The sequence below is a fragment of the Athene noctua genome, chromosome 1, assembly GCF_965140245.1.
Source record: "Athene noctua chromosome 1, bAthNoc1.hap1.1, whole genome shotgun sequence".
Classification (NCBI taxonomy): Eukaryota; Metazoa; Chordata; class Aves; order Strigiformes; family Strigidae; genus Athene; species Athene noctua.
The window spans coordinates 34,370,797-34,385,865 of NC_134037.1; the positions used below are offsets into that span (position 1 = coordinate 34,370,797).

Sequence of the window (15,069 nt, forward strand, 5' to 3'; positions counted from 1 at the left end):
GGGGGGGTTATGTAATTCCTTCTTTCTTTATGCAATCAAAGATGTGTCTTGTGTATGTAAGACCAGGTACCATTTCACATTGCAAAGTAAAGACTGTGTATGAGTATGCCTTGCCATGAAGACTGTCAGAAGAAACATGATCAGTGAGTTTATTGAGGGAGTGACAGTGTAAGACAGTATTGAGTATAAAAGGATTTTCTCTAGAGAAGGCCGGTTTCTTTATCAGTAGAACAGTATAGCTAGCTTCTGTCTGTAGTATGACGGTAGAATGGGAGTAGGCGTTAAAGATACCAGAATAATATTTTTTTGAATATGCACCTTCTCTTTGTAAATCAGTTTTTCTGAGTTCAGTGTTCTGGGATGGCATGTGACAGCAGTAGCAGTTTTAACTTTGCATTAAATACATGTTTAGTCATTAAAATTGCTAATTTTGAGACTCTTTAATGGGTTAGCACTCTTTTCTGCAGAAGCATGTAGCTTCTGCATAGGCTTGCAGTTCAGATCTGTCCCTGTGTGGTGGTAGCAAAAACCAGAGACAGATTCATCATTCCTAAGTGTTCTTCCCTATTTATGTGAATTTGGTTAATACATGTAATAGTTACAGCAGAAAGGTGATTATGTTAGTTCTTTGGGTTAGTTTGCCATCCGTAGCTACCTGAAGGAAGGGAGATAGAAAGATGCTCATTCCGTGTTCCAAAGTCTTCACTGCCTTGTGGTATGACAGAAGTTCCTGGTATGGTGTTTTTTTGTGTCTCTTCTGCTGCACATACATCTAATCATACCTTTATGTATACCTGCATCTGTAATCACAACATCAGTTTACTGGATCATCACACACTTCAGAAAGCATATAGCTTTATCTGAATGTGGAACCAGGCATAGTCCCACCACCAAACTCAGACTTGCTGCCTCCACTTCAGTCAAGTGCTCTCTCCAAAATACCTTCCTCTTTCACTCCTTAAACTTCCTGCCAATTACTGTACTCCATATAAAGTAACTTCTCAGATTTTGGGACTTTTAAACCTTATTTCCCCCCCCTCCACTTGTTCTTCCTTTCCCATATTCTGTCTCAGTTGGCAGGGAAAAGAAGCTCAAGACACCTCCAAAGACTTAGCGACCCTCCAGACTGGACCGTCATGTTCATGTTTATCCATAAATAACTTCACAGAGTTCTAAAATTGCTTTTAAAATGTGTGTTTCTCCAAAAAGGTGATGATTACAGTATACTAAGTGATCAAGACTTCTGCTGCTACTCATTGTGTATTTTCATGTGTTTTTAATGCAAGAAGTAACTTCCAGACTATCAGAGGTGCCCAGACTGGGGCAAAAAACAAAAGTATTTTTCACCTGTGCCAGTTTCTGTGATATGGATGGTTGTGTAACTGTCTGAGCACTGATTTTAGTGGAGGGAGAGGATGAGAAAGTGCACCCAGCATGGCTCACTGTTGGCACCATGAACCTGAATCTGTTGTGAAACAGCATTCTCATCTATGAATTAGTAGTTGGCTTGAGCCAGTACTACTATATGCATCTGCCAAAAGGGGTGATACGCATGGTCTTCTGTTTTGTCTGTTCTTTAGTCATGCAGTTCTGTGGTCAATAAAAAAACTTGCTTTTGTCAGCAGTGTAGTTGGAGGGTGGGTTAAGCTGGCAGGAACACCTGGCTGAGGGTATAGATGTTATAGGTAGGGAGATCTATGCGATAGCAGCTGACTGAACAGGGTGGTCCTGCTTCTAGTGCTTCCTGTGTGCCTGCAGTAATGCTCTTTCAGTTTATGGTTGGTCAACTCAAAGTGGTAAGCCAGCAGGAAAAATAAAAAATCACAGAATGTGGTTCTGGTCTTGCCAGTTTATCTCCCTGGCATGCATCAGGATTAGATATTGTCAGTGCTGGTGCAACAGAGTCTAAAACACACAGGAGGAATGGGGTCCCTAATTCTGTCATCAACAAGCTTTTGGATTGCTTTAACTGTAATGTTGGACCACATCCTAAGAGAAATGTCTGTAAAAGTTCCAACCTCCATGTTAGGAAGACATCTCTTGAACAGGAGAGGCCATTATGTCACTATGATCTGCTGAGTGAGTGCAGCCCAGAGATTAGTGTGTTTTGAAAGAAAACCTCTGTTTGAACTTCTGCATTCATCTCAGTTGGCATCCCTGCCCCTAGGATACAGAATTATGACAAATGTCAGGTATGTCAATTCTGATTTCCCTAAGCTCTCATGTAGAGATACAGAGCTTGCCCAGCAATGCCAGTTTGCAGTTTCCACTGCCTTTTCTGCTGGCTGCTTTGTGCCACTGCGCTGCACTGCACTGCCCTGTCAGCTGTGCTGGCTGAGCTGCTGTAGCAGCCTGCTCTAAGTTGAGCGGCTGAATCGGTCCAGTTTGCAGAACTGCTCTGCAAGTAGTGCATTGGTGTAACTGAGGAAGGGGACAATGTATTGCAGAAGAGGGGCAGGATTGAGTGCCTGGGAGGACAATGCAGAAGAAAAAGGGAAAAACTCCTTAAACTTGATTTCTTGCAAAAATCCTTGTATTGTAAAAGTATAGTCTCATTTTCAAGACATTATTCTTGGTATTTCCTTATTATGAGGAGGGGCAGGATTTCCCAGGTACCAGTTTGCATGTGTGACAAAGAGAAGGACTTGGACAACTGGTATTTGCTGGGGAAAGGGCTCTGATTGCCCCCAGAATGCCAAGTCCCTTTCTGTAGGTCAGCTCTGAAAGATGGATCCGAGGAGATGATAGAAAGGCGAGTTTGCAGACATCCAGAGCAGCAGAGACTCCCAGTTCCCAACTCCCCAAGGAGAACTCGGATTTTTCTTCAGTGGGCTTTGCAGATCCCAGTTTACAGGGAGCTGTGGTGGGAGGTCAGCCTTATAAGGGGAACACAAGGATTCAGATACTCATGCCCATGGAAAGACAGAGGCTCCTCAGTGCATGCATACAGTATATACTATCACTTTGATGATCATCTCTGCATTTCAATCGTATTACTGTAGTTAGTGCTGCTTCTATGGAATTTTTCCCCATTCCACATCATGCTGTTCAGTCCTTCTCAATTTTCATCTTGTAGTATTCTTGCATGCCTTCCCTTCAGCAATTTCTTTCCTACCTTTCCTGAATGCATTCCTGCATGCAATTTATTTCAAATTGTTTTGGATTATGTTGAAAGTTTTCTGGCATGCTTATTACAGTTTCCTGAAAACAAGCCTTTGACAAAATGTAGACTTCAGAAAAATAATAAATTTTTGTTTTGTTTGCTTAATTTCTTAGACTTGTTGAACAGGTTCAGTGGGCACTGTGTGTCTTCAGGGCATCCAGCTTGTGGAACCTGGCAGGAGAAAAAGGGGTTTGGATACTTAGTGTGTTTGTGCCCATGTAATTTGTTTAGTTTATTTAAACTGGCATCAGAAGGTTAACTCTTGGAGTTTTAACTTTGTTCTTCTAAGGGTATATTTGCTGCCATGAACTAGATGGGGTAACTGTTAGGAGACCAGAGATATTTTTGCCATAGGAGGTGGCTCTATTGTGGCAAAAATAAACAGTCTATTCAAGAACAGCAACTTTTTGCTTTTTATGAAGGGGGAGGAAGTAGAGTGTTTTGGAGTCTCTTGCTTTCAAATCTTGAATGCTCACCTTATTCCTTGACATCTGTGAGTTTTTAGGATCATCTTAATAAGAATGTGAATTTTGGAATTTGGAGAAACAGGTCTTCTGCTGCTAACTTTTCATAACTTGCTTGTACCATTCTGGTAATAGTCTCTGAGAGTATTCCTTGAGAAATGCATTAATAATAAATACAGTACACAGTGAGCAGCTTCACTTCTCTCAATCTTTTCAGACTTGAAACTCTTGAAGTTGAGGGAAAAAAAAATAGAGGAAGTGGCAGTACAATTTCACATTATTTCTGAGCGTGGAGACCCACCAGTAGCTCAACCTGACCTCAGCCCATGTCATGTCACTGAAGGGAATGGTCGCCCTTTCTCCCCTGGCTGTGTGGTCTTGCCTTCTGTAATAGCCCTACTAGATTCTTTTTTTCCCTTTCTAGGTGGATGAGTGTGTTGATCTGATTTACCATACAGTTGCTGGAACATTAAAACTTGTTTGAGGAGGAGCAAAAACATGTGAAAGTGGTTTTGAACTGCAAATTGCTCCTACTGATGGCAGCACTGTCTTAAGCTGACTTAAATGAATCATGAAACTGTGCCTTGCTTGAAGAAGGATAGATGCTTCTGATTCTAAAAGACTATTTTTCTTTTTTAGTGTCCTAATAACATCTAAGAGCAGTGTGTTATATTTGAAACTATAGTGATTCAATTTAAAAAATTGAACTAGAGGAGCTAATGTGACTTCCCTCAATGACGTAGCTTTCTACAGGGGAAAAAAAATGAAGATGTTGGTAAGTGATAAGAGGGATGACCTTTATTTGATATATCTTACATAGGACACAACAGTTCATATGGGCATTTTTGTCATGATTTTTTGCAACAGTTTCCTTTGTGGTACCTGAATTTCCATCTCTGGTTAAATGTGTGATGTATTTGCTATTAAAACAGAGATTGCCTTTCATTAAAATCAGCTGGAAAGTGAATTGTAAGGCTTGTACACTTCATTACTGACAGATGAGAGTAACAGAATTGCACAGCTGCAAAACTTAAAAAATTTGAAAGACCAGTAAATGTCAGAAAATGAGTTGTCAGACTTGTCTTGTGGTCTCCCATCTGTTGTGTTTGCTAAACCTTGATTTCAAAATTAACATGTTGTTATGTGTCTGAGTGAAAACTGTTGCCTGTTTGCAAGGGGTGGAACTTTGAAAAATTGTGACCCTGGTTACCAGGAAAACCCAACATCCCACACCTTTATCCCCAGAAAACAGAAACGTTCAAGCCACTCAGTGGTTTAACGCTTGTGGTATGTCATTTGCGAGGCTAGTATGTTGAATGGAGAAGTGAAATGATAAATACTTTCACGCTAAATAAACAGAGTTAAAAAGTTGTTATATAAGAGAATATGGGGAATCATTAACCCTGAAGATGAGCTTCGCAGAGCTGTTCCAATTTAAGGATGCAAGGTAATTTAGTATGATTTCTTTCTTGTTCCCTTCCGTAATAACAGGAAATGAAAGAGGAACTAAAATTAAAAACATGGACTAGTATAAGTTAAGATATATTTGATTAGGTAAGAGCTAATCTAGTATTCTGTGTTTATATAGCTCTTTAAAAAAACAATACTTACTTGAGAGTATTCCCCTTTCAAGTTTTAAAATAAATGTTCATAACCACTGTAGGAATTCTGCCTGAGTGTGCCTGTGGTAAGAATGTGGAGGAAAGGCTTTTGTAGTAATAAGGTAAAATCCCCAGCTGCTTTTACTTTCCCCTGTCTTCTGTACTTAATCCTGTTTCATAACAAACTGCTGTGACTTATTCGAGGTATTAGTCTCCCAAATAATTCTCATCAAACTTTTGGTCTAATAACTGTTTAGTTTATATATATCTTTAATTGTCAGAAGTAATGTGTGCCATAGATATGTGAGGTACTTTTAAAAAGTAATTCACTTTCAGGGAAACTTGCTTTCAAATAAATGGGAACCTTTTATCTCTTTCCTGTAAGTTTTCCCTTTGTTTTATTTATTTTAATAAAAATATGTTAGCCAGCTGGGAAATACCTGAATTTTTCATAGAAGAGATTGATAAAAGATATTAAAGTCTTTTGGGCACAGTAATTTTCCTGCTATTCAAGTATCTGAATTAGAATTTGTTAAATGAGATAAACCCGACAGTTATAGCCGAGTGTAATCTCATATTGGTCCATATTAAAGTATTTATTACAAAGTGATTGCAAGATAAGATTTTGTTTGTTTGTGTCCTATACCTGTATTAAAGCCCTGTAACTAGTTTGGTGGTCATTTGGTAGTCTGTAGACCCCAGCTGGGTTTGGTGGCATTAAATTTTTATAGATGATACTGCCATTTCTCCTGGTGGGGAAAATTAAGGAACAGGCTAACCAGTTGTTTTCTCTTTTTACATTTGTCACTTTGAGAAACAGCATTTTACTGCCTGTGTTTTATTATGCGTCTTTTTATATTCTCGTTTTTCTGTTCCCATACACCTTATTTTACTCCCTTTCTGATTTTCTTCTTTGATCCGTATTTGTGTGCCTTTGCCTGGATTGTTTTTTTGCAGAATAGTTATGAGGTTACCAAAAAATTCTGACTAATCTCTGGTCATGTTTAAAATAGAGTATTTATGTTCCATGATCATTTGAAGTGCTTGAAATGTCGGAAGCATGCTCAGATTGCCTCGAAAAGTGCATGTATGCTGGCATTGGTTGGTACAGACTTGTGACTGGTTGTGTGAAATGCTAAATATCTTTACTGCTTTTAAAATGGATTTTTATAAATCCATGAAAGAATTAATAATATAGGGTCTCTGCAGTAGCAAGGGGCTTAGCTTGTAGGACAGGGGGTTAAACAGAAATAAAAGAACATTCTCTCTTGTTGGATTCTTTCAACTTTTTGCTGACTCAGCCTCTCACCGCAGCAGGAGTATCTGTTAGCACAGGCTTGCTTTTGTGGGAAGAGGCGTGATCTGTAGATCTGTAGAAGACACAGCTCTGCCAGGGTCAGTCTGATGCAGCCAGTACAATGTCATTGATGCCTCCAGAGCTGCTGCTTCTTCAAGAGACTCACTCCTCTGTCCTTTTTTCTCCCAGTTCCTTATTTCAGTGCCACACTCTGTATTTACAAAGCTGTGCTGTATCCCCCGCTCAGTTTCCCCATGCACTAAATGGAGCATGCTTGCCTGAGCCACTGCTCACCTTGGAAGGAGTCTTAGTGGTGGTCTGCAATGGGGGGGGGTGTTTTCAACAGGGCCTTGCGTTCAGTAGAACCCAAGAGCTCTCCCGAGGTTTTGTGTATTGCAGGGTCACGATTGTTTCTTCTTTTGGTGAACCAATAAATTTAGAAGCTGCCCTGCAGGTGGCCTAGTGTGTGTGTGGATTTTGCAGTCCACGATGTTAAATGCTTGCTCCTTTTAATGTGACTTGAGTGCATTTAAGTGTTCGGTGACTGCACCAGGACTCAGGGAGGAGGAAAGTTCTGACACTGCTGTGCGCATTTCTGCCTTTCCTCTGCCTGGCAAGAGGAACTGCAGAACAGTTTCACCTCAGTGATGAATTGCATTATGAAGCTTTTTCAGGATGTATGTTTCCCTTGGAATGTACTTCAGCTGGCAAAGTGTCTTTTCAAGTAAATGTTCATGCAGCTATCTCTGCAAAAGCACATATGCTTTTTTAATGCATGAGATTTGTATTTTTTTAAAATAAAGGTTATCCCTTATGACTGCCTATGCAGACATTACTGCCTGTGGTTACATGTGAGAGCATGAAAAAGTCCGATAACCATTACTTCCTACATTTCCTTTTTTGTTGGTAGCAAGATAAATTCTGGTTATTGATAAACCTACTTCTTGATCAGATTATAAATTACATTTTTCAACAAATGTCACGAAAAAAACTTAATTATGCCCATGTAAATTATGATCCCAGTGAAAAAAGAAACCTGACAGTTTTTCTGTGTTGGAAAGCATTTTCTGGTGCATGTCAGATTTTGAATATTTGAGATTTTAATGATGGATAAGATTTAATCCTTCATACAGGGTGGACAGTAGAGGTCTCCTCTTCCTACAGGAGAGCAGTAATTCTAGCTATCTTTTTCAGAAGACCTTTACTTACAAGGTCTGTTGTAAGGACACTAAGCTCCAGATATCCTTGAACCTTTCAATAGTGTGATTAAGGATTTGCATGATTACGTTGAGGATGAAATGAGATAAATTGACATTAGCAAGTACTTGCATTTATTTACTGAAAAGAGGCTGTGTAGACTGGAATTGGCAGAAATCTCCTGATTATTTATAAGCTCTCCACTGGTGACTCTGGCTTTGCTTATGTATGCTGTCTCAGTAAACATCTCAAATATTTAGGCTATCTAGCACATTGTGAAGCAAATGCAAAGGTACCTCTTGGAGCATGGGTGTGAAACATGTTTTAGGACAAAGCTTTTAAGCAGTGCAACCAGAGCAGGAGATCTGGTGTTCATCCTCAACCTCATGTCTGTAGCCAAGATAAGTAAAGGTAAATGCTGGAAAGGGATAGGTTGGCAGATTCTCAGAGGCAGTGTTAATAGATTGTCTTTTTTTCCCTCAAGTCTATGACATTGGAAATTTAATAGGAACTGGAAGATGCTGCCTTTCAGAGAAATCAGCTGCTGAGAAGTGTCTTGCCTGTGTACAGGCAGGAATGTCTTCCTGAGTTTAGAGCCAGAAAAGCCAGGAGCTGGAATATGCTCCATTTGCAGGTGTATCTCCAACAGGTTTTGCATACCAGCTCCCAACCATGCTCACTTCTTGCTTTGTTGCCTTTCAGATATCATGCTGTAAATGGCTGAATCCTGTTTTATAGGTTTCCTTTAACCTCTGGAATCATAGACTGATTCAGGATGGAAGGGATAGTAGCATGTCATATAGTCCACACACCTGCTGAAAGCAGGGTCAGCACTCCATCCAAACCATGTTGCTTGGAGCTCTGTCCCCTCAGGTCTTGAAAGCTTCCATAGGTGGAGATTCCACAGCTTAAGTGGACAACCTGTTCCAATGCTTAAGTATCCTTAAGACCGTTTCAAGTCTCATTTTACTCAGTCTCCATTTGGAGACTGTCCTTCAAATCACTCTTACATCAGTAACATGAAGGTCAAGCAGTTGCAACTTTCTCATTGTCCTGACAAAATGGTGCTAGAGACTCAGTCAAAATCTTTTCTTTGTGTGGTGCCAGACCTTCATCCAACTGTCGGTCTGCTGTTGATCCCAGATCTATTCCCTGCACTGCCTGTGCTGCAGTGACTCATATTCAGACTCTACTTCATTAGCTGCCGTTGTAGCCTAGGCTTTTAAAATGCCAAACCATAGTTGCATAGTAAAAGATGATCCAAATGCATCTCGATGAATTATCAGGTGGTGCTTCTAAACATCATGGCATAGTTTCTTAGGGTAATTTGGCAACTACTGCATAGCAGGTTCTTGCTTCTGATCCATTATTTAGTGCTTTTTTTCATCATATTGTAAATTGATTGTATTTCTGTTGGTTTTTTTATCTGTTTATGAAATACCAGCTATCCTGCTTCAGCTAATGGAGTAAAAAGTTGCAAATCCATCATTGATGGATGCTGCTGTTTTCGTGGATGATTAATGTGTGTTCTTACAGTATACCACCTTTCTATATACCATTGATTCTTTTCTTCTAAACAGGGAGAGTAGCTTTAAAGCATCTTTGTCAAAATATTTCTGACTTCTTTTGTTGTATGAAAAATGTAACCCTTAATAATCTGGAAATGGTGTTTATTTAATGCAGTCAAAAGAGAGATTAACACAGATTTTTTTTCAGATTGTTCTTTAAAAATCTTCACCAAAAATATCACTACTGATCTAAGCTTTAAGGACCCCAGCACTTTTCTGGAATCTTAATGCTAACTGCAGAGCCCCTGTCTGTTATCAGTAAGGCATTTTTCCAGGTTGTCATCAGAGTCAGGACTTGAGAAGGAGACTTGATCCTGGTGCAGAGTCAGTTTGCGTATTCCTCTGTCATGTTACTGGGACTTCCAGGTGCATGCCGGAGAAAATGCTCTGTACCAGGGTGGGGCATGTGAATTTTACTGACTTTGCTTTAGCACAGGTCGTTCCACTGAGATGTTTGTACCATGTTTTCTGTTCCTGTGGGCTTCAGGAAGGTGTTTTAGTATAGACATATAGACACACTGATGGATCCGAACTGTCATACCCTCTGAAAAGTTGTAGCACTAAGCCTGGAACTGCTTGATTAGGTTTGCACAAGCCATCTCTTGGAAGATGCTGGAATGAGGTTTAAAGTGTTGGTAGGCCCAACCTACTTCATCTATTTGGGCACATCTACTGTGCCATTAGTGGCATGCTCTGTAGCATTGTGTTGTCTGGGATTTTCCACTGCCCAGGATAATTTCATTCTCTTGTTACATAAGATAATGGAGAGCTGATTGTATTCTGATCTTAGTTACATAGTATTTTAACAGTATTTGTGATAATTGAATGTGATATGTGAGTAACAAGTTCTTGATACTGAATTGTTACATGCAGGCCCAAACAGATACAATAGAATAGATCAGGTTTATGGGTTAGTTGTGTATAGAACTAAGCAAGTGCTTATGGTACAGCTGGGAAATAGTTGAAAGTGACTTGAGTTTGGTTTTCTTTTTTAAATAGAAAAAGAAACATTGAGAGCCAAATTGAGAATTGACTAATGAGGTGAACCAGAGATGAAAGGAAGATGAGGAACGCAGGGCTTGGGGGGAAGAGAGTAATGGGGCTTGATGCTTTTTTTTTTTGATATTTCTGTTTAAAATTTCTGTCAAATGAGGACTATATATCTTAACTTTGGAAAGCATTTCCTTATTTTATGTATTACAAATGTAATTCCTTTGTGAATAAAGTACTCCATTTCAGTATCATAGCTCTTCATTTGCAGATAAATCCTTAATATATATGGCGATTAAAGATGAGTGACAGTGAATAATTTGGGTAAATACTGTGTAGGAGGTTGTTTTTCTTACTTAAATATCTTGATGCCGTTAAATATTTGTTTCAAAGATCTGAGCACAAGATTTTGAATTAATGTTTACATATTTTCCCTGAGCTGAACTCTTACAGGATTTTATCATTCAGATTAACAGGTGAACATTTTATGTTATAAACTACTTAAAGTATAAATCTACTGAAAATCAAATCCACCTGTCTCAAACAAGCAAACAATACACCTTCATCTCCCCATTAACCCAAATTAAAATATATCAGGCAGGTAAAGGTTTTACTGGATAAAGGGTAGAATAGTCTGCTTTTGATTAATTGCTAGCAAGTAATAAGAGGAAAAGGAAGGATGTCCTAACAACCTTTTGGTTTCACAAATTACATTCTAAGCACGAACAGTTCTATTGATTGCTTTCTTTGAGGACCAGATTGTAAACAGTTACTTAATAGCATCTTTGGGGCAAATGAGTCTTATTGCATTAAGTAATAGGAATATCACAATGCACCTTTTTTCCATTTGGTGCTCAGTTCCTATTTTGCCTTTGTCTTTCATTTTACGTTGTTATAGTCCTAATTCATTAATCTATCCACATTTGGTAAAGTTGTTAAGCCTTAATTAAATTTATGCTCTGTAGAGCTGTCATGTTGTCCTAAACATGAACTGAGAATGATGCAGATTTTGGATATTTTAAAGCCTAATAAAGTGACCCAGTTTGGTAGGTTATGGTGAGATGAAGTAAAATATCTGGCATGTCTTTGAACTACTGAGACAATGTTTAATATAATCCATACCAACGATTTTGCGTTCTTTTATTTATAACTGAAGTAACAAGCAGTATGCTTGGCCATAACAGGCTAGTCATTGGAACATGGGAAGATGCAGCTTGTAGTGGTAGGGTGTCAGGCTCTTGATAAATGTTTACTGTGGATCCAGAAATGACACTGTGAAACTGAGGCTGGTGGAAAGTTATCTCCTTGCTGAGGCCATTATACATTATGATGTATCACGTGTCCTCAGTATAGGTGAATGAGTCACTGAATGATGGAAGTCGCATCTGACCTAGGGAAAAGGAGTACATCAGCGTACTAGATTGCACCCGCCTGGATTAATGTTTAGAGGGCTCTCTTAATATCCTCAATTCCTTACACTCTTGGAGAAGATGACAATGAAAGCTTAATGTTGGGGGGTTTTTAATCCAGTACAAAATGAATTAATTTACTGTTTATGAATCGGTTAAGGAATGTATGTGGAATAATGCTTGACCTGTGCATTTTTAAAAACAAATTATATAATTATTAGTTTGCAATAGGTTAAGTTTTATTTGATTTTTAAAAGGTAGGAATCATTTTGCTATCATCTCTTATTTCTAGCAATATTACGGGTTCATTAAGTACATTCTATTATAAAGCATTCTTCGATATGTAGTTTTGACCAGACTAAAATTGACTTTTTAATTTTGTGGAAGGAAATTAAGCGGGTTTTTATTGATTGATTGTTAGGCTAATACACAGTTGCATCAGTTGCTAGTGAAATCCTGGATGGTCAGCTTTAGTTGGAAGTGTTAGAAGCCCAAATCAGAACAACACAGTAGATTAGAGTAGTTTGGATTTGAATAGTGGGGATGATGAAAATGAACCGTAAGGTTGTGAGTGAGTGTACACCCTGAGTGGAATACAAAGGGTAAATTGTATAACTCACTCATAAGGGCATTTAGGACCATGCTTCTGCCTAAAAAGACATTTTTGTCTTCCTACTCTCTACTTGTGAATGTTCTTGCTCCCTCCCTTTCGTTGGTGCTGGTGTTTGTGGAGCTGTGTGGTAGGTCATGCCAGCTCACTGAGGAGCTGAAGCTAACCCCTTCAAACAAAAACAAATGGTCTGAAATGGGATGAGATAGATAGAATGTGTCATCTAAGGGTATTTGTGGGTGCTTGTGTTATGCAAAGACCTCCATAAAATCAGTATGGGTGACAGGGATTTCATAGATGAAAATCAAAGTTGGAAACAGTATGGAGCTGAATAAGATTAAAAACTGTTTAAAGATGGGGGCAGAGATCCAAAAGACTTTTGTGTTCATTTTTTCAATTTTAGGCCCGTGGTTCCTGCCTTTGATGGCGTAAGGCAATAGTACTACTATGTCTTAACACTGCAAGTAGTGTCATATTTTGCCTCGTGTGACCCTGTATTTGTACTTTTTAATATCTGGTGGCCACAAGCAACATAGAGAGTGTTTGGCATATGGTGTGTTTTCTGGGGAACACTGAGGAGGAGGCAGGGGGACACATTGCAGTTTCACAAATAGCTCCTTCAGGGGTAGAACTGGCTATAGCAGTCCTGTAGATGTGCTATGTGGTAGATCTTTCTGAGATCAATCTTGGTCATTCACATCAGTTCTCCAGTGTAATTTACCATATATCTTCATAAATGTTTGCCCCGACACTGTGGGGCGTGGAAAGACTAGCTTTGTGTTGAGACTTCTTTTATTCATGGGTTTGGCTGCTGCTCTGGTTAATGATAAAGAAAAAAACCCAACAGGATGAAGAGTCAAGACAGTTTTAAGCTTCACAGACTTCCTTGACCTGTTCCTCCTTCCCACTCTCTGTTCCTGCCTTTGTCACTGTATGTGTCTGTATATGGTAAATGAGATGTACTGTACCACATGTGTTGCAAATCATTGTCTTTTGCTTTAGCTTTTACCAGATTCGTACATCTATGAAAATTCCTCCAAGAGTTCCACACAAATTAGAAGCCAGCCTGTTACATGCAACTGGTAAGTGCAAAAACGTTTAGTAAATGTGGTCATTATCTTGCCTTGCTAATTAAGGGAGCATGCTTTTTGTCTTATATTGTTATAACTAATATAAAAGTATTTTTAGGTTTTTTATTAATAAAAATATAAGCTGTTTCATGATCTGCTGAAAAACTAGCTTGTTCTTAGTAATAAGCCTTAAAAGTTAATTACAGAATTTTGTTACTGTTTTCCCTCTGTTAATTCTGTTGGTATGAAAACATAGTGATTTCTTATATTAGTTTTATGTTTTTTCCACTGATCTACTCTGTCTTCTCCATGTTTCAGGCTAGGATCACCAAGGGCAGACCTCATTTAAATAGATACCCCAAATTAGGGGAGAACTTCAGATATAGACTCTGAAACAGATTGCTAAGCTATTTTTTTTTCCAAAGACTTTGAAAGGATCCAGTCTTGCCATTTTCAAACTTGCTCTCTTGCTATCTGGTGGCAATTGAAAATAGATTTAACCTCTTGAGCAGAATTACCCGCTCCCTCATCTTTTTTTCTTTTTTTTTTTTTTTTTTTTTTTTTTTAAAATATGGCACGCACTTTTGGTTTATTTGTCCAGGCAAACTGAACCGGAGAAACCTGCTGGTGCTCTCCTAATTCTGTGAAGCCCACATCTCAGCATGCTGTAAAAATTTGAAAAGCAAAAAATGAATTAATTTTTCAAATGTCAGGTTAAATTCTTGGGAGTGCAAGTAAGAAAAACCTACTACAGTCAACCTGAATTTTTGAGGCTGTTTTAAAAGTAACTCTGAGTAGAGCACCGGTGGAGATAGTGAATTTTAGTCAAGCTTCCTGAATATTTCTCAGATTTGTGTGAAATAAATAAATAATTCTCATGAGCCAAAATTACTCAGCTTCAAAGGCAAAGTTTAGTGTGGTTTAGGGATTTGAGCTCTGCTAAACTGATCCTTCAGTAAAACATACTTTTTTAATAGTGTCTCTTAATGATATGTTTAATATTGCTGAAAAAATGTTTTTCCATTTCATGGTATATTTTAGAATGGTCTTCAGTTATTTTTTTCAGAAAGCTGCAATCTTGTTAGTAAATTGTGACATACGTGTTAGCTCTTTTGTCTTATTATTAGGCATAAAGGATGTAAACATTAAGACTGCAATTTGATGTGAGTTTAGATCAGCAATACTGTAAAAAAAAAAATCAGCCCATGATTCCCACTGGCCACTCCATCTTACCTTCATATTGCTCTGTGGCCAGGGAACTCAACTGGAGCACTGATGCAGCTGACAAGCAGCCTTTTTACAAAAAAACAAACCCCTCCAAACCTCAAAACTGGAGTCCTTTTTACACCTGTCTCTGTTTAGTTTTTCAGGTAGTTACTGGTAGTGTTTGTGCCACAACAAAGTGGAGAGAAGGGTACAAGCTGGTCAGTGAAAGGGCATTAGTTTGTCCTTGTGGATATGATAGTGCTTGGTCTTGCTGAGAACTTCTACATTCCATTTGTTTCAGCTGCTTGATTTATTTAGCAGAGCTGGATGCTTTAGCTCTAACTCACAGGTCTTCTGCTCAGGGTGGTGGAACAGCTGATGCCAGTTACTGAGACTGCTGTTATTTGTAGAAAATAGCTGCTATTAGGCTATGTGTGACTAGCACTGAGAGGGTTGACCTACTATCTGAAAGTGTCTGTTCCTTGTTGACCATA

General features: G+C 38.7%; 1 protein-coding gene across 4 annotated transcripts in view; it reads left to right on the plus strand.

The window, feature by feature from the left end:
• FAM135A (family with sequence similarity 135 member A) overlaps positions 1-15,069 on the plus strand; it is a 94,555-nt gene that overhangs the window by 27,167 nt on the left and 52,319 nt on the right. For all 4 annotated transcript variants that reach the window (XM_074895839.1, XM_074895843.1, XM_074895840.1 and 1 more), the window contains exon 4: positions 13,302-13,381. In XM_074895839.1, coding sequence (XP_074751940.1) covers positions 13,302-13,381 — 80 coding nt within the window. The remainder of the gene's footprint in view (positions 1-13,301; positions 13,382-15,069) is intronic.